Source organism: Cuculus canorus, chromosome 7 (genome assembly GCF_017976375.1).
Source record: "Cuculus canorus isolate bCucCan1 chromosome 7, bCucCan1.pri, whole genome shotgun sequence".
In the NCBI taxonomy this organism is placed as follows: domain Eukaryota; kingdom Metazoa; phylum Chordata; class Aves; order Cuculiformes; family Cuculidae; genus Cuculus; species Cuculus canorus.
Genome location: NC_071407.1, coordinates 4,690,959 through 4,715,367, shown reverse-complemented (window position 1 = coordinate 4,715,367; position 24,409 = coordinate 4,690,959). Strand labels below are relative to the sequence as shown.

General features: G+C 42.5%; 1 protein-coding gene across 2 annotated transcripts in view; it reads left to right on the top strand.

Annotated features, from left to right (window-relative positions):
* Positions 1-5,501: 5,501 nt before the first annotated feature.
* The window catches only part of TRUB1 (TruB pseudouridine synthase family member 1), a 30,427-nt gene continuing 11,519 nt past the window's right edge, over positions 5,502-24,409 (top strand). The window contains exons 1-3 of one of the 2 annotated variants that reach the window (XM_054072015.1): positions 5,502-5,653; positions 7,397-7,489; positions 11,334-11,389. In XM_054072015.1, the coding sequence (XP_053927990.1) occupies positions 5,518-5,653; positions 7,397-7,489; positions 11,334-11,389 (285 nt within the window). In that variant the 5' untranslated portion in view covers positions 5,502-5,517. The remainder of the gene's footprint in view (positions 5,654-7,396; positions 7,490-11,333; positions 11,390-24,409) is intronic. The other variant, XM_054072016.1, reaches the window with a different exon arrangement.

Sequence of the window (24,409 nt, the reverse complement as noted above, 5' to 3'; positions counted from 1 at the left end):
CAGATATACTTTTTTCTTATCTCCCAGTACCTCCAAATCAAGATAAAATGTTTTTCAAGAAAACACACTCCAGTTCAACTCATATTGCTAAATTTATTTGCTAGCTCTGGCATTTAGCAGCTTCTCAGATTTAATAGTGTCTGGGCTCTTTTAACCTCATGTTCTGAATTTGCAGAAGGCCAGGTTGGACTTGAATTGTCCATAAAAACAATCCTTCATGTCATACCTTCTTCCATATGCACATCTGGTGAATTCTTTCTTGTTCCTAATTAGGATGCAGCTGCTTGGAAAATTAGCTCTTTGACAGCAACTGTAACAAGAAATTGCAAATTTAAACAAGAACTGAGAAACCCACTGAGACTTTTATTAGAAACAAAATCAAAGAACTGCAAAATTTTGTTTTTCTTCCCCTCAGCATTTCTGAATATTCTGATTCCAGACCATGCATAGTGCTCTGTCATTACAGACACACCTGGGCATGTAACAGTCCCTAATAGATCTGTCCTTACTTAGTAACGCAATATGTTTAGAAAGGGTCCATAAGAAGAAATTGAAACCATATCTGTATCATATTTCTCCATAGTTCTGCATAGTCTGTGACCTACCAGTGGTCAGGACAATTTTTTTGTTCAGCTAACTTCCAGAGCTGCATTTCACATACAGAAGGAAGAGCTAAAAACATTTGGATTCTACTATATTCTGTCCAGTTCAGCTCAAACTGACACTATAAATTTGCATGAAATCAGCTAACCCCAAACCTCTTCTTGTCTAAACCATTCTTGATTAAAAATAATCCCTCTAATATAGAACCACTGACTCACAGAATGGTTTGGCCTGGAAGAGACCTTAAAGGTCATCCAATTTCAAGCCCCTTGCCATGGGCATGGACACTTCCCACTGGATCAGGCTGCTCAAAGCTCCATCCAGCCTGGCCTTGAACACCTCCAGGGATAGGGCAGCCACCACTGCTCTGGGACAATATCAAAGAAGCCAGAATAAAGGTGGAAAAAAAATATTCCTAAAAGCAAACCAAGCCTAGATGTAAAATCCAAATTGGTGCAAACCTTAACTGCTGATCTTCTTCTGAACAAAATACAAAAATCTGTTCATAAAATGCTTGCAGTTCCATCGGTAGAAAGAGTACAAAAAATCGCTAACCCTAGGATTAGTGTATGTCATGGGTAGGTGTATCTCTCCCTGGCATGCAGTAATTAATGTTCTTTTTTCAAAATTGCTGCAGTTGTACAAGATACTAAAGAACCTACTTTTGTACAGAAGAACCACTCCAACACAATGAATTATGTGCTTTGTGCCCACCTGGATGGGATGGGTTGAACAAGTCTAGGAGTTATTTATCTATGCCTTATTATCCAAACAGATGGAACAATTAAAGGAAAAAAAATCTATGTATTTGAGGCTCCAAAAGTTCCTATTATGAACAGAATTCCACTAGCTGACAAGGGAGCACTTTATGTGTCTATGGCCTAAACTTGCAAATAGCTGCTACTCCTTGTTTTTATGGGAAGAACATGAGCTGCGATTGACTGCCCTGCAATTGTTTGCTCTGATTGGATACAGACGATAAAGCTGGAATCATAAAGTGAACAAAAGCACAGAAATGGCCCGTTGCTACTGGATTGACTTTAAAAGCTGTAATGCAGAATCATTTTCTTCAGCATTGTGGTCTCTGAGCGTTACCTCAGAAAAACCCAGTCTGAAAGCACACAAAGAAGTGAGCATCTTTCTGGAGAATGAAATTTTCCTTCTCTTTCTGCACAAGTAACGGATTTTGCCCATTACAGCTACTGCCCATTATCTCTTCTCTATAAAGCATTATTGCACCAGATCCTCAAAGCATTACTTAGTGCAATTCACTGACCTGAGTGGAGAATTTGGCCTGCCTCTGCTAGACACACTATGTGCCATACATAAAGCAACATCATCCTTTCGGCCATTTACTGAACTCCGTTATTAAGGTTGCAAATAACGTCTGTAACTCCAATCATGCTTTTGGTTGTTGTGGATCCTGGTTTGGCTAGGAATCATTGGGAGATAAACATCTCATTTCAAATAGACTACTGAGCAGATGGTAATGACTTTTAATCACAAGCAACAGGAGGCATTGCTGAAATAATGCTCTTGAGATGAAGAGTTTGCTACATCACTCCCACCATTTGAATGCTGAATAACTTTGCCCCATGAAGAGAGCCATGTGTGATTTACGTACACGTATCTTTTCCAGCTCAATAAAATACTGACAGTCATTGACAGCTTTTCACAGTTCTTACTTCAGAATCTTATCCAATGCCCACTGAAGTCAAAGCACACCTCTTCCTTCTAAGCCTTCAAAGACTCCACTAACAAAGTGTTGTGTTTTAATTGCTTATGCAGAAGTTTGGGAGACCTACTTCCTTCTCAATACTGAAAATTGAGTAGGGGGTAGTTTCTTTAGACACCTGAAACCCTGTGGAAAAAGTTCTGGGGGTCAGACACTGACCTTCAGCTCACACCCTCTGCCTGTGTCAGGTTCATTAAAACATTTTAGGTCAGTCCTGAGAAGGCAGTACAGGGTGTTTTTTCACAGGCCATATCTGCTGCTGCACTATTGGAAAGCTGAGGTGTTAAGGACATCTCTATGCAAACAGTGGAGCTCGTATTTCTGCACAATGTCCCTCTGATCCTTTGTGATGTTTTCAGAGCCGTGTGCTGGCCCAGCAATACTGTTGGCCATGACTGTGTGACAGGTCGGCATTTCAGTCTTCAGGCTGCAACCTCCTTGCTCAGACACTTACTAATGCCATTTCTTAACAGTAATGTTTAAATAGTTTTGCTTGAGCTCATTTACAGAGAAATCATTATCATATCATAGAATCATAGAAGGGTTTGGCTTGGAAGTGACCTTAAAGATCATCCAGTTCCAACCCCCCTGCCATGGGCAGGGACACCTCCCACTGGTTGAGGTTACTCAAAGCCCCATCCAACCTGACCTTGAACACCTCCAGGGATGGGGTAGCCAAGACTTCTCTGGGCAACCTGGGCAAGCATCTCAGTGCTCTCACAGAAAAAAGTTTCTTCCTAATATCGATTCTAAATCTCCCAACTTAAAAGCTTTATCCCCTGTACTATCCTTGCACTCCCTGATAAAAAGCCCCTACCCAGCTTTCCTGTAGGCAATCTGTGTTTAAGCTCTTTCTAGCAGTGAATTGGTGAAAATAGTTTACAAAGGGTTAGCCTGACTAAGCCACGTCTGCAGCAAAAACTCCAACACGATTTACAACGTGCCTTCTACAACTCCACTTACATTTTAAATCCATGTAAATCAGTAGCAAGTTTACTGCTGACCTTTTCCCCAGGCCATTTTATCCATACCACTCACCAGGGAATCCACCCTTGCAGCTTAGGTAACAGCAAATATTTCCACAGTCAGATTGCAGCTATATAGATGAGATCTAAGCAAACAAGGTGCTTAATTAATAATATGCACAAGAGGCATGCACAGGAGGCTGGTCGGCATTGCTGGTGGCAGGCAGCAGGTACCAATCTCATGGATGCCACAGAAGCACCCTGCAGCTGCTGTGGAAGGCGTGAGCAGGTACGGAGGGAGCTGGTGACTGTGGCACAGCCTAAAACACCACACAGGGACCTTGATCCTGCTCAGTGCAGAAAGAGCCACTGGCTTCAGCCGGAAGATTTGCTTCCGCCTGTTGAAGGTGCACTCAATCTTGCTGTGAGTATCATTGATAAAGATATTACACAGCACCGGTCCCAGTATGGACCCCTGAGGGACACCATTCATCACGGATCTCCATCTGGACTTTGAGTCATTGACCACTACTCTGAATATGACCATCCAACCAGTTTCTTACCCACCGAACCATTCGCCCATCAAATCCGTCTCCCTTCAATTTAGAGAGAAGGATGTTGCGAGGGACTGTTACAATCATATTCTTCCTAATTGCAAACCAGCCAAGATTCCCTTAAACTTATTATTTTTATTATCATAGAATCATGGAATCCCTAGGTTGGAAAAGACCTCTTGGATCATCGAGTCCAATCATTCCTATCAGCCACTAAACCACATCCCTGAGTACCTCATCTACCCATCTTTTAAACACCTCCAGGGACAGTGACTCCACCACCTCCCTGGGCAGCCTCTGCCAGTGCCCAATGACTCTTTCCGTGAAAAATTTTTTCCTGATGTCCAATCTGACCCTCCCCTGGCAGAGCTTGAGGCCATTTCCCCTTGTTCTATCACCTGGGAGAAGAGCCCAGCACCCACCTCTTTACAACCTCCTTTCAGGTAGTTGTAGAGAGCAATGAGGTCTCCCCTCAGCCTCCTCTTCTTCAGGCTAAACAACCCCACTTCCCTCAGCTGCTTCTTGTAAGACTTGTTCTCCAGCCCCTCACCAGCTTCGTTGCTCTTCTCTGGACACGCTCCAGAGCCTCAACATCCTTCTTGTGGTGAGGGGCCCAGAACTGAACACAGCACTCAAGATGCAGTCTCACCAGTGCTGAGTACAGGGGGAGAATCACCTCCCTGGACCTGCTGGTCACACCGTTTCTGATCCAAGCCAAGATGCCGCTGGCTTTCTTGGCCACCTGGGCACACTGCTGGCTCATGTTCAGTCACTGTCAACCATTACCCCCAGGTCCTTCTCCTCCGTGCAGCTCTCCAGCCACTCTTCCCCCAGTCTGTAGCGCTGCATAGGGTTGTTGTGCCCCAAGTGCAGGACCTGGCATTTGGCCTTGTTAAACCTCATGCCATTGGTCTCGGCCCAGCAGTCCAGCCTGTTCCCTTTGCAGAGCCTCCCCACCCTCCAGCAGATCCACACTTCCACCCAGCTTAGTGTTGTCTGCAAACTTGCTAAGAGTGAACTCAATGCCTTCATCCAGGTCATTGATATCAATGTCCCCATACGAGGACAGGCTGAGAGAGTTGGGGTTGTTCAGCCTGGAGAAGAGAAGGCTCCAGGGAGAACTTATAGTGACCTTCCAGTACCTGAAAGGGGCTACAAGAAAGCTGGAGAGGGACTGTTTGCAAAGGCTCAGAGTGACAGGACGAGGGCGAATGGGGATAAACTGGAGAGGGGAGGATTTAGACCAGACGTTAGGAAGAATCTCTTCACCTGGCCCAGGTTGCCCAGGGAGGCTGTGGCTGCCCCATCCCTGGAGGTGTTCCAGGCCAGGTTGGATCGCCCTTGGGCAGCCTGATCCAGTGGGATGTCTCTGCTCATGACAGGGGGTTGGAACTGGATGATCTTTAAGGTCCATCCCAACCCTAAGTGTTCTATGATTCTGGACCCAGCCCTGGGGGACACCACTTGTGACCGGCCTCCAGCTGCACTCTACTCCATTTACCACCACTTAATTATCACTTAAACTAATCCATTCCCTTCACAGGATGCTTTACCCCCTCTCCCACACCCGAGCAGCAGCTTCTCCCCCCCACCCCCTCCACCCCCCCCTCTACCCCCCCCCTCTCCCATCGGCCCCGGCGGGGCGGGGCCTGCGGGCACCATGGCGGCGGGAGAGGCGGCGCTGGGCAAAGCGGCCGAGAAGCTCTTCTCCCTCAGCGGGCTCTTCGCCGTCTATAAGCCCAAGGGTCCCACCTCTGCCGGCGTGCTCAACCAGCTGAGGGAAAGGCTGCTGGCAGGTAGGGACAGAGTCTGGGATCCCCCTCCACGGGGGAGGAATGCGATCCCAGGGGGGGTGGTGGTGGTGGTGGTGGTGCCGGTGGTGCCGGTGCCGGTGCCGGTGCCGGTGCCCAGGATGGTGGTGGTGGTGGTGGTGGTGGTGGCCAGGGGTGGTGGTGGTGGCCAGGGGTGCTGGTGGTGGTGGCCAGGGGTGCTGGTGGCCAGGGATGGTGGTGGTGGTGGTGGTGGTGGTGGCGGTGGCCAGGGGTGGTGGTGGTGGTGTCCAGGGGTGCTGGTGGTGGTGGTGGCCAGGGGTGCTGGTGGTGGTGGTGGCCAGGGGTGCTGGTAGTGCCCAGACTCTTAACCCTGCTATTTACTCCTTTCTGAGCAGAGCATCAGTCTTTTTCCCAAGTCAGGTTGATACAAGGAGGAGTTCACTTAAGGGTACAGACTGGAGAGGAGCAGATTTAGAGTAGACATAAGGAAGAATTTCTTCACTATGGGAGTGGTGAGACACTGGCCCAGGTTGCCCAGGGAGGCTGTGGCTGCCGCATCCCTGGAGGTGTCCAAGGCCAGGTTGGATGGGCCTTGGGCAGCCTGATCCAGTGGGAGGTGTCCCTGCCCATGGCAACGGGGTTGGAACTGGATGGGCTTTGTGGTCCCTTCCAACTCAAACCTTCCAGAGATTCTATGGTGTTGGAGTGAAGAAGTCATGACAGGGAGGCAGGTGTTGGCCCTACCTGTGATCCAGGGCAGGAGCAGCCTGTTCTGAAGCAAACACACCTTCAGCCCTTTAGCGTGTTTGCCAGGGTCACCTTGCCCACCATTGCTGTGTGATGGGCAATGTGCAGGAGCCTCTGCGCTCCTCAGAGTGCAGAACCACACCCCTTGTCAAACCTCTGTTCCTCAGCATTTAGAAAACTAAGGGAGAATTGGTGTTTGATTTCTCTTGTGGTAGTTGACAGCCATGGTATAGTCCAAGATGGGGAATGGCGCCATTCCTGGATACGTTCTGGCTCTCCATGAGGAGCTGCTGGGTCCCTCCAAGGCTCTGTGTGTTGGTCACACTGTTCTCACCTAAGATACAGCATGATGTGAGGCTTCATTTTGAATAGGGCTGAGATTTGCTCCAGCAGAAAGCTCCAGCCCTGCAGTGTTGTCCATAGGGATTGAACAAGCTGGAGAAGTGGCCCATGTGAACTCGTGAGGTTCAACAAGGCCAGGTGCAACATCCTCCACCTCGGTTGGGGCAGTCTGTGGTTTCAGTAGAGAATGGGGAATGACGTAATTGAGAGCAGCCCTACAGAGAAGGACTTTGGGTGCTGATTGATGAGAAGCTGACATGAGCCGGCAATGTGTGCTCATGGCCCAGAAGGCCAACTGTGTCCTGGGCTGCATCAAAAGAAGTGGGAGCATCTTGATGAGATGATTTCAGGGACTCTGCTGCTAGTTTTTGCATGCTTTGTTGATAACAAACACTTCACAGGTGAACTGTCCTACAGGTTTTCTAATAGTGTTTACTGAACATCTGTTTATAACGGTACGTAAGACTTGATTAGAGTCTAAGTGAAAACGGCTTGCAAACTGTTCAGGTTGGAAGTAGATCTGGGTGAATCATTGGTCTTATTCAGTACAGCAATTTCTGCATTACTAATTCATAGTTTAAATAATTGATTTTTATAGCCTTTTGCAGTGCGGAAATGTGTACAATTTTTACTATGTTCCAAGCTTATCCTATAATTCCTTTCAATTTGTATTTGCAGAAGCTGGCGTGCAAACAAATGAGAACAAAAGAAACAAGGTTTTGAAAATTGGACATGGTGGAACTTTGGACAGTGCAGCAGCAGGAGTTCTGGGTAATGAAAAATATAAATACAGTCATCAAAAGATGATTTTAGGGAACATTTTCTTGCCTACGTGAAATCAGAGGTGGAGGAACAATTTAAAATAGTCACGGCAGGCTTTGTGGTTTAGCAGGAAGGACAGATTACTGTGGAAGAGTGGTCTGGGTTCAATTTTCTCTGCATATGCTTTTACATGCATACAATATGTTTCTTAACAGAAGGCTGTATTTCCCCATCCCTAAAATCCTGAACGAACTCGTTTGTTATTACGTGAAAATAAAAACTCTTGTGTAATGAATCCTAAATTACCTCAGAAATTGATGGCTTTTTTTACTTAAGCTGGAGATTTATAATCATCGTCATTTTCTAAAGTGTTTGTTCTTCAACTAATGCTTTTCTGAGATTTTGAGGGAGCCTTCTCGGTTGTAACACTCGCCAAATGAAAGATGCATAAGAGTGATGCAGCTATGGCTGTTTTTAAGGCTCAGCACAGAAACAATTTTCGCTTGCTGCCCTACCTTGCTTCATAAAGAGATTTTGTCTTTTAATTTTGGTACCAATTGATTTATCCAATCCCTTTTTTTGTTAAGGAACGGGGTGTGGTGTTGAAAACTCAGCTGAGGGTGTGATTGGTGGGCTGGCTCACTCCCCTGTTATACATTGTCACCCATAGCTCGCTTAAATGGTAGCCGTGTAGCTCTACAGAGCTGGTACAAGTAATAGCAATACTTCTTTGGTTTTTAAAATCAACAGGTGCATCTATGAGCATACGTTGGAAGTCAACCCACTGAGTTTTGATGCCTTCTTGGGGAGAGCCGCCCTTCAAGGGTGTGTTGTTTGCTGAGGCTGTTGCTGTTAGAGGCCTATGGGCTGGTAATTGTCTTTCTCTGTCACCTGTGAACATTGCAAAATGTAGCATTCTTGTGCTAGAAGTAAACTTGTTTTGTTCCAATTTCCTCTGCTGTGTGGCTGCTCACCAGAGACTACTGTGTACAGTGCTGAAGCGGACACTTTCCGTTTACACAGATACTCCCTTTGAGTGTGCTACTGCTCATGGTAGGAAGTTCAGAGCATTGGTCCATAGGGAAAGAAAAATCGTTCATGCTTCTTAATTGCTTTTCCTACTGTTCTCTAATATCCTGTGGCATGAGAAAAAGTTCTTGGGCTTGATGTGCTGGGTAAAGACTGAGGCGTACGTCACCATAATATGCTATGGATCATTTAAAGAAAGGCACAGGAGGTTTCATTCCACTGCCATACAAAACACAAAGAAAAATCAATGGTAGTTAGTTCGGAAAGAACTAAACTGGAGAGGGGTGAGAAAGGGAATGTGCCCAGATTTCTTGTGGGTTCAGGTACGATAATGAGAAGGGAGGACACAACAGAAACAAGTTATTCAGAAAGTGTGTGCTGCTTTTTGCCATGGGGTTGTGAGGCAGGAAGCTTTCTCATGGACAGTAGTGTAACAGAATTATGTATTTTCTGAAAGCTCTAATCTTTCTTGATCTACACTGCTGTTTACGAAATTTTATGTACTGTATGTCTGTAACTTTGTTCATGGGAGTTAGCTGATAACAGAGTCTTGCTTAGTGTGCCAAGTAGTACTGCAAATATGTGGGCAGTGCATTTCACGAGAAAATGCAGTTTTGTGTTCCTTTTCCTACTGACATCAAATGTAGATGTAGAAGGACCTTGGAGAAGAGATTAGTGGTCTAATTAGCGAGTGAAAGGCACCTTAGAGTCCGAGTGGCTTATGGCCACGTACTGGTAGGAGGTTGGGGCAACCGCTGTTCAAGAGGCAATATATTTTTCTGCCCCTATCTGTAGCTTCCCTTGCATTCAGAAGGTGGTGGAAGCTGGGACTTAACTTCTGCTTCTCACTGTTGGGTCTCATATTTTAGATACAAGAGGCAAGGAATTGTAGGTCAAGTATTAGTGAGTACCTTCTTTTAGTATCTGTCCAGAGCTCTGGTTCCAGTTTGGTGTTTCTTGCTGTATAATGGGAATTGTAAATATTTTCCTTGTTTCTACGTGGCAGTTGTGAACTATGCTTCCGTAGTAGATGCAGAGATGAAAAAGTATCAAAATTAAAGCCAACTGGTAAAGTTTCAGAGGAGAACTGTGATTACATCTTTTGAGGATGAGCACATCTCTGTAATGTGTGCTCTGCCATGTGTAAGGAAGATGGGAGGTCCTCTGTCCTAAGAGAATCTAAGCCATTTATAAAAACACAGAGGTAAGCGAGTGATGCTATTTCTTTTGCAAAGAAAGTGGATATTCTTTAAGACAAGTAGCAAATGCCATTCAGTAAGTTGTTTAGAGGCTGGCAAATTAAAAGGAAAAAATTTAGTTAAACCTTGTTATTCTCTCTGTTGCCGTTCAGTAATACACATGGTACATGAGCTGATGATTAATTGGGAAAACTGTTAGTGTCTTGTTCACAAAAGCATTCAATATTTCTTTAAAATTATTCTGTTGAATCTTTTGACACTCCAGCTGATTTCAGCTCAGCAGTTATGTTGAAGTGTGAGTGATGTCATCACACTGCAAGAAAAGTGCTGGGTTGTAAAGTTTTATCTTTGTGCTTATCTCCTTTCCTCAGCTGTGTCACAGCTCTTTGCTTTCTGGTGAATACAAGAGGAGCAGGCTAACCTGGAGGTACACAAAAGCACAAGGACATGTGTGACTAAAACCCCTCAGGAACACGAGGAGAAGTAATCAAGAATAAGAAGTGGTCTAATGAGTCTCAGAATGTAAAGATTGAGCAGCAGTAGAGCAGAGGTGTTTGTTTAAGTAGTTCATTGTCTAGTTTGATGCTTTTGGGACTGGCCCCTGGTTAACACAAAGCTATCCTGCAAGCTCCCTTAACTCCTGTAGTTTTGTTAAAGTTGAGGACGTTGACTTGATATTGTTAGATATTCCATGAGTTGTACCCGAGTTAATTTCCATCTAAAATTTTCATTGTTTCCCATCTTCCTTCTGTTGTCATTGTTTCTTTGGATTGCTGTATGTGGAGAAAATAAATAGAAAAGCATATTTAAGAGAAGCACCTCGCTGTAAAAATCTTGAAAATAAAATATAAAATAGAGCTCTTCTTCCATCTGCTGCTTTTAGGAAAAGCTGAGTGGTTGTTTTGTGGAATACTGACTTCAGATGGGAAAAGCAGTAGCCTGTACGTTATAGTAGGAGGTAAATAATAATAATAAAAGATTTTTGACAGGGGTAATTGGACCTTTTGGTTATTTTACTTTCTTGCTGAAAGGCTGATAAACAATTTCATTATGCTGTCTTGGCTGTATTACTCTTGGTCACTACCAAGTTACAGTGAAGGCTAGATTCATGGTTAGTGAGCCATGGTCTTCATCAGACCGGAGGTGGCATTAATTGCACTACCCGTTTCTTTGGTGATTAAAAGAGGAATAAATCTAGGGGTTAAATGAAAGGATTTTAACAATAGATGAAGCTTATTTATCTTCTGCTTTAGATTGTTTTCCTTTCACTAGTCTTGTATTGTTTGAATGTAGAATCATAGAATGGTTTGGGTTGGACGGGACATTAAAGATCATCTAGTTCCAATCCCTCTGCCGTGGGAAGGGACACCTCCCACTGGCTCAGGTTGCCCAAGGCCCACCCAACCTGGCCTTGAACACCTCCAGGGATGGGGCAGCAACACCTTCCCTGGGCAGCCTGGACCAGTACCTCAGCACCATCAGAGGTACTTTCTCGTAGGCATTGACTCTATATACTAACAGAGCATAAAAGGCTCTAATATTTAGCCTAATATTTAGTACTGAATGCTGTTGAATAAGGGAACCTCAGAGCTGATTTTGAAGTGGCATTTCTCCTGTCTTTGCAGTGGTTGGTATTGGAAAAGGAACGAAAATGCTGAAAACTATGTTGGCAGGTTCCAAGGTAAGGAGCACTAAATGACTTCTTTTATTAGAGTTTTTTTGTATGCTTTCTCTTTGTCTTCCATTAAGAGCTGCATCAACATAGAAACGTTTCAACTGTCCTGCATATTTAGTTTAAATGTGTGCTTCAGTTCATTTTTGCATTTAGTCAGGAATTTGATATGAAGACTTTTACATCCAGAATGGTTATTTTAAAACCTTTGTTTGTCTTGTGTTTTCTGCAATGTGTTAATAAAGACCAAATTCCTATTTTACAGGAGGATTTCTATAATATTTAGTGTTTTCAACAAAACAAAAAGAAAAATAAACAAGGGTGGTACTGTAAATGATGTCTTTCGGATGTAATTGTGTACAATGGTTCAGTTTTTGGTTGTTTTCCTTATGTGTAGATAACATAATTGCTATTTAGCTTGCAGTAACTAACAGATGGTCTTTGTTTCTTTTCTGTCTTCCTGAGTACAATGAGGCCTTAAGAGACACCTTTTGGAATTAAGAGTGTTTTGCGTTCGTGGTAGTAGCTATTGTGCAGATTGCAGCTCCTGTAGATGTGTGCTCTACGAACACCTGCATAGGCACATGTAAAAAGACAAAGGCTGTGGCTGCCCGAGCTGATCTGAACTGGAGCCTAGGATAGGTAGCAAACTTGTTCTCTTTTGATTAGTTGTGCGATGTCTTCAGGGAGTGCATTCCGCATCATAGGTGTTGCATACACAAACGAGTGCATGTACTCCCAAGAATAATCTGCCAGTGTTGATTCCTTTTTTGCAACTAAAATTCTGTGGGTTTAGCCATTATTTTTTTTAAATAATGGTAAGAATGACAGATGCAGAAATCAATTAAGCCTTCCAGATTTCATCTTGCAGTCAGGGAAAATCAGTAATGGGCTCAGTAAATTGTTAGCCTTTCTAATGCATTCTGTTCTCCTATTTTTCCCATTCTCTTTTAATCTGAACAGTTAAGCTCTTTACAGGTGCTGAACTGATAACTTGAGGTAGAATTTGATAGACTAGCTTCAGTTCAACTCAAAGGAAAATAATTTGGCAGAAAAGAATGCAACCAGCATAAAAAGACATAGCTGTAGAGTCTATTCCAAACCTTACCCTAGTCAGTGTCAGTCTCCGCACTGACTGCAGTGTGATTGCATTTGATTTGTAGTACCACATTTCAGAGGCATCTGCGTTTGAAACATGCAGGAAGCAGCTGGAGCTCGATTTACAATGGAAGCATGAGCAGTTACCACCTGACATCTCCTTTTGAGGAACTTTTAACTTACAAAAAGCATCAAATCAGCTAAATTAAGCCATCATAACTAAATGTGTGAAAATTATTGATTTAAAAAAACATAAAGCAATTGAAGTATCTCTCAAGATGATGTTCACAGTGGAAACAGCTGTGATCGATGAAGTAGTTTCAGCCTTTTTGGCAGAATAGAGTGTGTACCAGTTCCTTGGCAACTTCACAGTGAAGTCCTGTAGCCAGTAGGAGTGTTATTGAGCCAAGCGTTGTGCCCAGATGGCTCAGGAAGGCTCATAGTTGCTGCCAAGGGACAAGGGAGGGGAATACATTGGGGAAATGAGCAGTGGGGGCAGTCTGGTAAGCTACCCCAGTTAGATCCATCAGCTCTTACTTGGCCTTGGGTTGGTGTAGGCTGCAGGCACATGATTTGGTGAGGCAAGCAAGGTTACATCTTTAGAGTAGATTGGCTTTTCCACTACATCTGTTTGAGTGTTCCAAGGTGATGGAGAGTGTGAAGTTGCTAACACCCTGCCAAGTGGCATGGCTGTCGTGAGCCTTCATTTGGAGCTTGTCTCTGCCTTCCTATTTTCTATTTATACTTCAATAAATCAGGCACACAGTAACCTGAGAGGCTTAAGGAAGTTGAAGGGGCTCCCACAGATATCTGCCTATTTGGTTGTTTTGACCACATTGACAACAAAGGCTCATAATGTAGTGCAAGGTGTGATGCAGATAAATCCATGACTGTCTAAAGAGGTTTGAGTATTGTTTTGCATCTCATGCCGTGTGCTAGAAGTTTATACTTGTATTTAATTACCTTTCTTACCATTATGGATGCTAAAGTGTGTGTTGAAGTGTGATGTTTTCCCTTTTGTTACTATTACTATAAAGATTCAGATAAACCGTCTGAGCCTCTCGGGTTAGGATTTACTGTTTGGTTATAGGAACGTGTCTTGTAAAGAAATAGTTCAGTCTATCATTGTTGGCAGCAGAGCTACGCTGAGTGGCCAGAACGTATGTTACCACAGTAAACTCCATATGGTGGCTCTGCCAGAGATTGGACTGTTTCTGATTTCTTCCCAAACATTGTGTGAAACTTTCCTGACTCTGTGTGGCAGCTCTGAACATCATCACTTGCTTTGCAACTCATGCACATTATACAAGGAGTGTTACTCTTTCACTGTAAATGTAATTCTCCATTGCTTTGACCTCCGTATGAATTAACTCAAAACAAACAGAAATGTGCAGCCAAAGGCAATACCTACTTTGTGTTCCAGATTTCTCATTGAATTCTTAATATTGATCCAGAAATAAAAAAGTATGTGCAAACTGGCTTAGGTTTTGTTTGTTTGCTTTGTTTTGTTTCAAATATTCCAACTAAGGGAGAGAAGCTGAATCTTCTTAGGTCAGGAATTTTAAGTACTGAGCTTTTATTTAATACATGGTCCATAGGAGATTCTCTTTTCCTTCTTTTGTTCGGGAACATGGACTTGGTCTTGGTTGGGCATTTTGCACCGCATTATTTTGAGAGAAATTGCTTTATTTTGTTTGTAAAATAAAGATCATAAAATGACAAACTGTATCCTGCTTCACCAGTAAAATATGATGGGGGAGTGGACCAATTTATATTATGGCAAATAGTTTCTGTTTCGCAAGTCTTATGGGTGAAAAGTCTGTCTCAAACAATGTAGAAATGATTTTTTTTTGAGAGGAAATGGGTTAGAAAATGCTAGCTAGCAGCATATTTTCTAAAGCAGTAATCCTGTTTTAAAGCCTCTAATCTACCAGAATGTGCTGTCACATAGAGGCAATGAGGGAAATTATCTGGGGCTCATTAGAGAAGAAAAAAAGGGAGAGCAGTGAAATTCTTCATTTTTCTAATGCTTTCCATTGAGAGGAGATGTCTTCCAACACATACAGCCTTTATTTTTAGGTGGGATAAAACAGGATAATTGATGTTTTCAGACTCCAGTTCTGTGCTTAATTTGCGTATTTTTCAGGAAGATAGCATCTGGGTTCACCCTAAGAGCCTTTGAGTCATATTGATGTGAATTAAGCCCAGACTTGGCTATTCATCAAGCTGTGCTTGAAATCGCTGCCTCTTGATGAGCTGGAAGCATGGATGGATTGTTTTTGTCTGAGGATGCAATTTCTTGTCATGGTCCACGTATAATCTGAAGCCCCAAGTGCACAGTGACATGAGGTGAGCTATCGTAGAGTCATAGAATGAATGAGTTGGAAGGGACGCACAAGGATTGAGTCCAGCTCCTGTCCCTGCATCAGACTACTCCAACACCCACACTGTGTGTTTAAGGGCATTGTCCAAATGCTTCTTGAATATTCTTATGCTTGGGGCCGAGACCCCCTTCCCCGAGGAGCCTGTTCTGGTGCTCCACCACCCTGTAGGTGAAAAACCTTTTCCTAATATCCAGCCTAACTCCTGCCCAGCACATCATCCTGCCAATTCCTCAGGTCCTGTCATTGGTCGCCAGAGAGAAGAGATCGGCACCTGTTCCTCCTCTTTGCCTTGAGAGGAAGCTGTAGCCTCTTCTTATGTGGTTTCCCCTCTAAACCCTTCACCAACTTTGTGCCCTCCTCTGGACACTCTCCAGTAACTTTAGATCTTTTTTTTATTCTATGGAACCCAAAACTGCAGTTGCCCAAATGCTTTGCGTTGGTTGAACAAGCTGGAGCAGGGACTAGTTAGAATATAAAATTTAATCTCGGGAGTTACTGCTTTTCAAGAATGAATGACTATCCAAAGGAAACCAAACCAACAACCCAAAATCACCAGCTGGAATAAAACCCAAACTCCAAATGATCACAAGGACTAGAAAGAGAAAGATGTAGATACATCACACACGTGATATGTGAAAACATTGATCTATTATAGCTGGAAAAAAATTCTGTTATTCTGAAAAATGGGAACTAGATGATCTGTAAAGTCCCTTCCAAGCCAAGCTAATCTATGATTCTACGAATCCTGGATGGGAAATGAGTGCTAGTTCAATGATCAGGTTTTAAAACTTGCCAGTCACGCTTGTGTCCTATGAGAGAGGGCTTGCCTGAGCAGGCATGGGTTCAAATCACTTAAGAGAATTTGAGGGATTTACAAGTGACTTCTTGCAGCGTGATTCCAGGATTAGCGTTTGTGTATTGCAAGACTGTTTCTCTAGGGGGTTGGCACCAGATGCTGCAGAACAAAGTGTCCATAAAGAAGTGGGGTTTTTTTACATCCTGTGGTTATCTTTCTGTCCTAAAAATTAAGCTTTAATTTGTATCCCTTAACTGCTCAAACATAAAGGTTGCTAGCTCTCTCTGTGAATTCCTTTTTTTCTGAATTAAGTCCTTAGCTTCTGTCATTGGGCAGTGAGTTCAATGAATTAATAATGCATTGAAAAGCACATCTAGTAGTTCTATAAGGAGCAGAACTAATGAAGTCCTTCCTTGTGACTTTCTTTACAGCTCATTAGATACCAAATCCCCGTGTGGACCCTTTGGTATCTGGCAATACAGTGGGGCTCCCTCTGGAGCCTTTTTCTCAGTGGAAGCTGCAATAAATTTATTTCCTCTATCTGTCTGTTTTCAGGAGGTTTATAAGTACTCGGAATCTCCGAGACCTCTGTTCCTCTGCTAATGTATGTGTGTTTGCACATTAACATGCACACCATGATAGCGTAAGTGCTATTCCTTTGGAAATCCTAATTATCTTTTTAAAGAGCTTCACTGTGGATTTTTATATATATATATATTTCAGAAGCAGTTTGTGCTCCAGTTCATGTATGTGAGTTATGAGTGCAAGAAAATTGAGTTGACTTTCCTTTTGAGTGATCCGCTTGGGCGTGTGTACTCTTACTTTTAATCTTAAAAATTTTACTAGCTTACTCTTTGCTTCGTCTTGCTTTTTTTTAGAGCTGGTAAAATCGAAACTCTGTATTCATATAGGATACAGTGGTGTGTTCTGCTTTATTTTTCATATTCTAATATTTTTAACTTCTTGGAAGGGCAAGATTTGTGGATAGTGGTAATATTTTTTATTAGATTGATTGGTATACTATGGAATACCAGGGGTTTGGTTGCATAAAGCCTTTCTCAGGTCTAAAATAGAAGCCATCCATACGTTTTAAAACTAAGTGTATTTCAGATCTGTTTAGAGTTCAGTGAACTAGATATCTTTTAGACCACTTCTGAAGGAAAAAGCAGTTCATGCTTGTGAGTATGGTGTGCCAACAGTTATGGGTGGGCAAGCATTATAGGTAAGACCCCAAAAAAGACATCCACACAGATGGCTACCTTTAATTACCAGCTTTAATGAAATAGAGTAAGAAAATTATTTATCTCTTCATGTGTTGTAGCAATGTTTGTTCAAAATGGATCAGCCAAGCTTCTAGTCTCAAGGTGAGGGGTTCTGTTATTGCTTGCTGGATGATCCTTCAGATCCCATCTTGCTTATATTCTGTGGTTTTAGTTGGGCTTTGCTTCCAAACTGCAGTGTTATCATATCCAACTGTCTACATTTGTCCTGGAGGGATCAAAGCAAAAGTGATTTGTTTGCTTTTTAGCTCTTTTCCTCGAAAATTTTTCACCTGCAACACCTTCTCATTTCTCACTCTGTGGTTCGTGCCCTTTTAGGTTATCACACCTCTCTGTTTATGGTATCCATCAACAATAAGCAAGGTTATGACTGAGTTTCTGTTTGTATTGAGATGGGAAAGGTAACAAAAAAACAGTGCAGTATGTGACCTGTTCATTTAAGCAAAATGGATTGTAGCTACACTAAATGTCATTATTTTGCCTCTGTTCCAGCCCAAAGAAATTATTGTTTCCTTACAAGGGAAGCCAGAGAGGAAAGAAAGAGATGATAAGGTTATCTCCTAGGGGAAAGAGAGAGCCTGGTAGATTGTACCTTGTGGCATGTGAAGGGGTTAGTGTGAGGTAATGTTACAGTATGCCATAAATCCAATATCACTACTGAGCCCTTTTTTTTTCTGAACCCAATGAAGTTATGAATTTTAGTTCCCAGGCTTGTTTTGAAAGGTGTTTTATAGGTTTTCCTTGAGGAACAGGACTGACAGATTGGAGATGGAGTTGTTTCATGAGGGAAGGTAACCTACAGGTGGATGGATGTGTTTCAGCTCTTGTGGACTGGCTGGGTGAATTCTTCCTGACACATAGTGGTTGCTTAATTTCACCCATTTAGTTACCATTTTGTGCATTAGGTGAGGTGCATTACGTTCTCCAGGACAGAGAAGTCTTGACATTTCTCTTAAATGGTACTTGCAATAGTATTGTGCAAACGTTCAAGGAATACTTCCATGTGTGTTTGCACAATACAGTGCGAAGATGTCATATCTAATAATAAACTTGTCCTATTTATGCCTGTGACGGCTATATCCAAGTACTGCTATACTGCTATAATAGTTTACCTTTTTTTAGCCACTATTGACACCTGAGAAAGATTTCACAAAACCAGAGCTTCCTATTGTAGTTCGGTGACCTCTTTCCAGAGCAGAGGGGGTTGATTCAAAGACCATCATCGTTTATGTAATCTTAGCGTTGTTTCTGTGTTGCATTTTTCTATGCTGTTATTTTACGTTACTAACAGCGAATTTCTTGTTCCCTGAATGTCCCACGGTATTAACTAGAGATCTGTGTCAGTTCTGTAGACTAGTTTGAGTTGGAAGTGACCTTAAAGCTCATCCAGTTCCGTCCCCCTGTTGTGGACAGGGACACTTCCCACTGGATCAGGGTGCTCAAAACCCAGCCTGGCCTTGAACACTTCCAAGGATGGGGCAGCCACAACTTCTGTGGGCAATTTGTGCCGGTGCCTCCCCAGTTTATGAAATATAGTCATCTTCCTTATTTTATCACAAGGAAAATGCTTATATAAAAGGCAGGCTGAGTAAGGACGTAAATGATGTTTGATTTGATGTGTTTTGAGAATGCGTAGAAGGTGTTATCAAACCTTGAAATTTTGTATGTACAAAACAATATGCACTGTGAGAATGTTACACCTGCCTAGTGGAGGATGCAGAAATCAGGAAGGACTGAAGTGTTTGCTGAATAAAAATGGTCTTAAATATGTGCCCCTTACATGTTATGCACTGTGGCATCTTTACTTACCTGTTACTTGAAAACATGTGAAACATTTTTAACCTGCTTTTTTTAGGTAACAAGTCATAAGAAGAGGCTGATTTGAATATTTTCTCTGCCCTGCCCATAATCCCTAAAACAAAGTGTAGAAGGCGCAGCTGTTGAATAGCACAGCTACACACTTTCCTGCAGTGATACTATTAGTCAGCTGGCTTAACGCGCTGCCTGTCGCTTGAGTCTCTTTTATGCTAACCCCAGAGGCCTCATCTATTAATAGCTCGGCTTCATGCTCTATTAATATTCACACTTTTTTTAAAACTGTTGAAAATCTTGAAGAGACTGCACCTATTGTGCTGCAGAAGCTCTTTCCTCCAAAAACACAGGGTATTTTAAGAGCATGCACTGGTGTGAGGGTTCTTTCTGTTCTTCCATTCATGAGGTCAGTGCTGCTCTCTTTCCTCTTGACCTTTGTGTAACTTTGTGCATGTCTGTTCTACATGTACATGTAGAGTTCTGGCTTGCATTAATGAAAATAAAATTAATAAATCCAAGCTGCAACGTGGCGTGGCTTTTTTTATTTTCCTTAATAAAAGTCACAAGAAAAGAAGAAAATATGTTAACAGATTTAAACTCACCCTTCTGCATTGTTTTCTGTAGTGATGCTTTCTAGTAACTTGGATGTGCTGTTAGCACTGCCTTTTAGAATTTACTGCCTCTTAGTCCTAGCAGTGTCTTTGAATTCACCTGAAGGCTTTCATGCATTTAATTTTACCTGTGAATTTGTGTGTACCCATAAAGTCTTACCCTTTGGAGTGTCTGTCTTATATTTCTGGGCAGACAATTATGAATTTCCTTAAAACTGATGCTCAAATAGGAGCTGAAAGTTGTCTTGTTTATTTTGTCTAATCTGTGATGTAAATGCTAGGAGGCAGCATGAGGAAACAGGTAAAGAACCTGTGCTGAAGCTGCAGATCAAATTTAAAAGCCAACCTTAGACATTTTGGTGAGTGTGATCGGTTCCCCCAGAGAGTATTTGTCAGAAATGTTTGCATAAAGGAGGCTGTGGGTTACAAGCAGCTGTTTTTACACATTAACCTGCATCCCTCTTGGTTGTTGTGAGCCAGTATTGTGTTTATAAGTGATGTGTAGCCACGGTGCTATCTCAGGTGACTTTAGTGTCTCCTGTTAATGTTGGGATTGTTTGGTCATTTTTCCTACCTTCCCTCTAACAACAAAATCTAAATCTGCTACAGTTTTCAGCTGCCACCTTAAAGCTTCCCTGAACTCCATGTGAAGTATCTTTTGTGGATTCCCCTGTTACAAGTGGTTTTAGTCCTTCACATTGAAAATCTATTCACCCTGTATGTTTGAACTACTTAAACAAGAGGTCAGAAAATCCTGTTAGTCCAAGAGTAAAGATCAGGTAGTTCTTCAGCAATGACAGCACAATTACAGCATCTAGCAGTAAATAAAATTTAGTGCAGGCTTAGCACAAAGTCAGCTTTTTCTTTTAGGAGAAAGAAATGAATGGTAGAGAAGAGAAGTTGTCATATTGTGTATATTAAAAGGACATGTTTGGTGTTTGATTGTTTTGAATTTGCTCTGTTGTAGAATCGGAGCTCCTCCTTTATCCTGCAGTCTTTATTTTGCCTGCAACCTGCTTTTAAGAGATTAAGGCTCTGTGCTTTTAATATATTGGAATCTGCTTAGTGAGAGTACTTTGTTTAGGAAAATAAGTGAAACTATGGCAACCCTCATTTTTTTTCCCAGCTTATTTGTCTACCTTATGTACTCCTCTGGTTTGGTGGATGATCGGCATACTGGAAGCCACTGGGAATTGCTAGTATGATACAATCAGCAAATATAAGTTATGTAAATATTAAATCCAGAGCACCTTAGCTGTGCTTTAGAAACCATTACATATAAACTGAATGTCATGCTAGAACTGACAGCTTAAGGTCTCTTCCGTATCTCAGTGAAGTGTAAGTGCTTGCACCAAGCGTGCGGACTGAGCACTAATTCCAGTCGATGCTTGCCTCCTGTATGCTCACTCTAATTTCCTTCAGGTTCTCCAAAGCACTTGGTTTTTTTTGTTTGGTTCATTTGGTTTTGTTGTGTTTTGTGTTCCCTCAAACTGATCAGCCACATACCGCCAGCAGTTTGCATAGATTTCTGTTTCTATCTGGTATGGGTTCCCTTTCCCCACTTCCAGTCTCCTGCACAGGGGACAGTAGCCTTTATTTATAAATTATCCTTTTAGGCTTCTGTGTTCCTTTCCTGCTGTGATTAGAAAATGGGTCATCCTTGGATGAACTCTCATGAACTGCCTCTTCCAGAAAGCTTGCTTGTCTGGGAAATCCTTGCAGTGGGAACCATCTTAAAAGCTTCCTGACAGCTACTGGTGACCTTATTTCATAATTACTGGTGTTTCTGTCTAGCTGTTCTGAAATGTTGCTTCTCTGTGTTTGAAAAAGCTTTTAAAACGTGTTATAATTTAAGATTTCAAGTCCCTGGCTTCTTTCCAAAAAAAAAAAACCCTTTGATGTATTAACAGTGAGAACTGAGAAGCTCCCTGCCATGGTCTGTCTGGCATTTGCGCGGGCAAGTGGGGCAGACGTGCCTGGCGTCAGCCCAGGGGCTTCAGCCTCCAGGAGCCCTCCAGGGTGGGTTGTGCAGCTAATGGCTATGCTGGCTGTACAGCCCCTCTAACGGGAGAGGATTCTTCCTTCTCCTCCTCTTCCTCCTTTCACATTTAAATATTTATACTGATAAGGTCTTGCTTTTTTCTCTCTCGTTTTCTGGATATACTTTATATAAAAAAAGCCAAATGATAGCTATTTTCTTATAAAAAAGCCAAATGATAGCTATTCTTTACTAAAACAATATTGTAAACATCATATCGTTTATTATTTGAGAGAATTTTGGCTGTGCCCTGTGGTTGTGACTCTAAACCAAAATTCCGCTTCCTAAGGTCTGTCAGATCTGTTAGTGGGTTCGTAATTGGTTTCTTAGGGGCTCCTGTAATCATAGCATCATAAAATAGTTTGCATTGGAAGGAACCTTAAAGATCATCTGGTTCCAACCCCCTTTGCCATGGGCAGGGACACCTCCCACTGGATCAGGCTGCCCAAGGCCCATCCAACCTGGCCTCGAACGCCTCCAGGGATGGGGCAGCCACAGCTTCCATGGGCAACCTGGGCCAGTGTCTCACCACCCTCATGGTGAAGAAATTCCTCCTTAAGTCTAGTCTAAATCTGCCCCTCTCCAGTTTATACCCGTTGCCCCTCGTCCTATCACCACAAGCCTCTGTGAACAGCCCCTCTCAAGCTTGCTTGTAGCCCCTTTCAGGTACTGGAAGGTCACTATTAGGTCTTCGTGCAGCCTTCTCCAGGCTGAACAAGCCCAACTCTCTCAGCCTGCCCTTGTATGGGAGGTGCTTCAGCCCTCTGATCGTCTCTGTAGCCTCCTCTGGACCTGTTCCAACAGTACCATATCCTTTTTGTGTTGAGGATTCCAAAACTGGACACAAAACACCAGATGAGGTCTCACAAGAGAGGAACAGAGAGGCAGAATCCCCTCCCTCGCCCTGCTGGCCATGCTGCTTTGGATGCAGCCCAGGACACAGTTGGCCTTCTGGGCTGCAAGCGCACATTGTCGGCTGATGTCGAGCTTCTCATCGACCAGCACCCCCAAGTCCTTCTCTGCAGGGCTGCTCTCAATCACGTCATCCTATTCTTTCTCCAGTCTTGACTTTTATGACATGTTTCTTTCTAGTCACAGGTATGGTAGCAAGCGTATGACTGGCAAAGCACTATCTTTCTGGTCTTGTTCTTGTGTTGCATCGACCACATCCCCCAGTCTGTGTGACAGAGTTTTTGCATTTTCAGTGATGGAGTGCTATGGTTTGTCACTGTAAAGCATCTTCTTAAACTGTTTCCTCACTAATGTGAATGAAAGAGTTGCTTATACTTGAGGAATTCTGATCACTTTGCCTTTTGTTTCGGTTGCCATAAGGTCAAGAAAATGATTTCTAGGCAGCTGAGAGATGCCATTCTCTAATGCAGGACAGGTTTTGGAAGGTCTATACACCCTCCGAGTTGTTGTACAGTTGTGAGGCTTTGCTTTGAGACCATGCAGGCCACCATTAGAGGCTGGAATTAATGCATGATGTGCTTGCAAGTTGTAACTGGGAATGCTTGATCTTAGCTTTTAATGCACTACGCTTCCATGTTACGGAATCCCATAGGGATGCTGAGGTGCTGCTTTTCATCATTAAAAGGTTTAGGTCCTGGTCTCTTGAGTAGGAGGCAAGGATGTAGGGACTATTGATAAGCAGAGTGTTCTGTGATGAGCTGCCAGTATAGGGACATTTCCAGTCATAGTCTGCACTTGCTAGGCTTTTCCACTGCCTGCAACGCCCACTACCTTTCTTTTTTTGTTTCTGGTTGAGTGGGTTGAAGGCAGCATAGTTGTGAGCAGTTGCTCTCTGTGTTCCTGCAGTGATTTGGAATTTAAGACTACAGGAAGGGTGTCCCTAGATGTATTTTATAAAACTGGAAGAAGTAAATGATTGCCAACACAGGTGAGAAGAGGTCACCAAAGACTTATTAAATGACTTAGAATCCATTGGGCGCTTCTGAGGGCAGTGTGAGTTAGAGTCTAAAGGGAGTTAATGCTGAATTTTGACACAAAATAAGAGGAACAAAAGATTAAGTCTGGACTGTGATGTTATCTTCTACAGTCTGCATGCTAACAAAGGGAAAGGAAACTGTATTAAGTGGCCAGTAAGAATTATGGTATATAATTGTAGATACCCAAGGGCATTCTAGAGACTGATCGTAACCCCACTATAATTCGAAATTTCCTGATCTGTTATAGCCTTCTTTGTGGATTATTGCACTGCTGGCTAGAGTCTTTTTGTGGCCAATTTTTAAGGATGCTCTTTTTACAAATTGGATGGCTTTGTGCAGAAATTAAAGGGGAAGTCAAGTGTTGAGATGTGGATTGTATTGTTCATACAGTTTGTGTTTGTAAATGGATGATATTACCTCTCTGCTGGGAGTTCTAATATAACATGTTATTGTAACAGACAGCCTGAAGTAAGATAACCAAAACCAGAATTAAGAGGAAGAAAGTAATTTGAACTGAAGTAATATCAGTACTTCAGAAACATCTGAAGACGGTGTGTGAGGCTTCAGACTTTCATATTTAGAGTTTTACTGAACTGCTAAGGTCATTCATCATGCTAAAATTATGCTCATGTGTTTTTATTAACCTCTAGAAGAGTTGCTGAATAATGCCTCTAGCTATGTTATTAAATGTTAAGAACTAGATCATTAAATACCTAGGAAAGCAGGCAATTTTATGGTCCTAAAAACAGATAATGTACTTTAAATTTTATTTAAATAATATTTGTTGTGGAGCAGCCTTCATACATTTTTCCTTTCATTTCTTATCCATGCATTCTGAAAGTATGTAAACTCCAAGAATTTCTTTTTTAAAATGCCTAATTTTGCACGGTTGTCAGGAGATTCAGATGTCTGCACATTTTAGGAAAAAAAAAAGCCTTAATGTGGTAAGCAAATACAGTTATTTTTATGTTGAAGTCTGCACTCCACTGCCTTTGTGTGACTGTTCCTGCTGGTTCCACTCCATGGCATTTGCTTGAAGAAATACATTCAAGTGGCAGGTT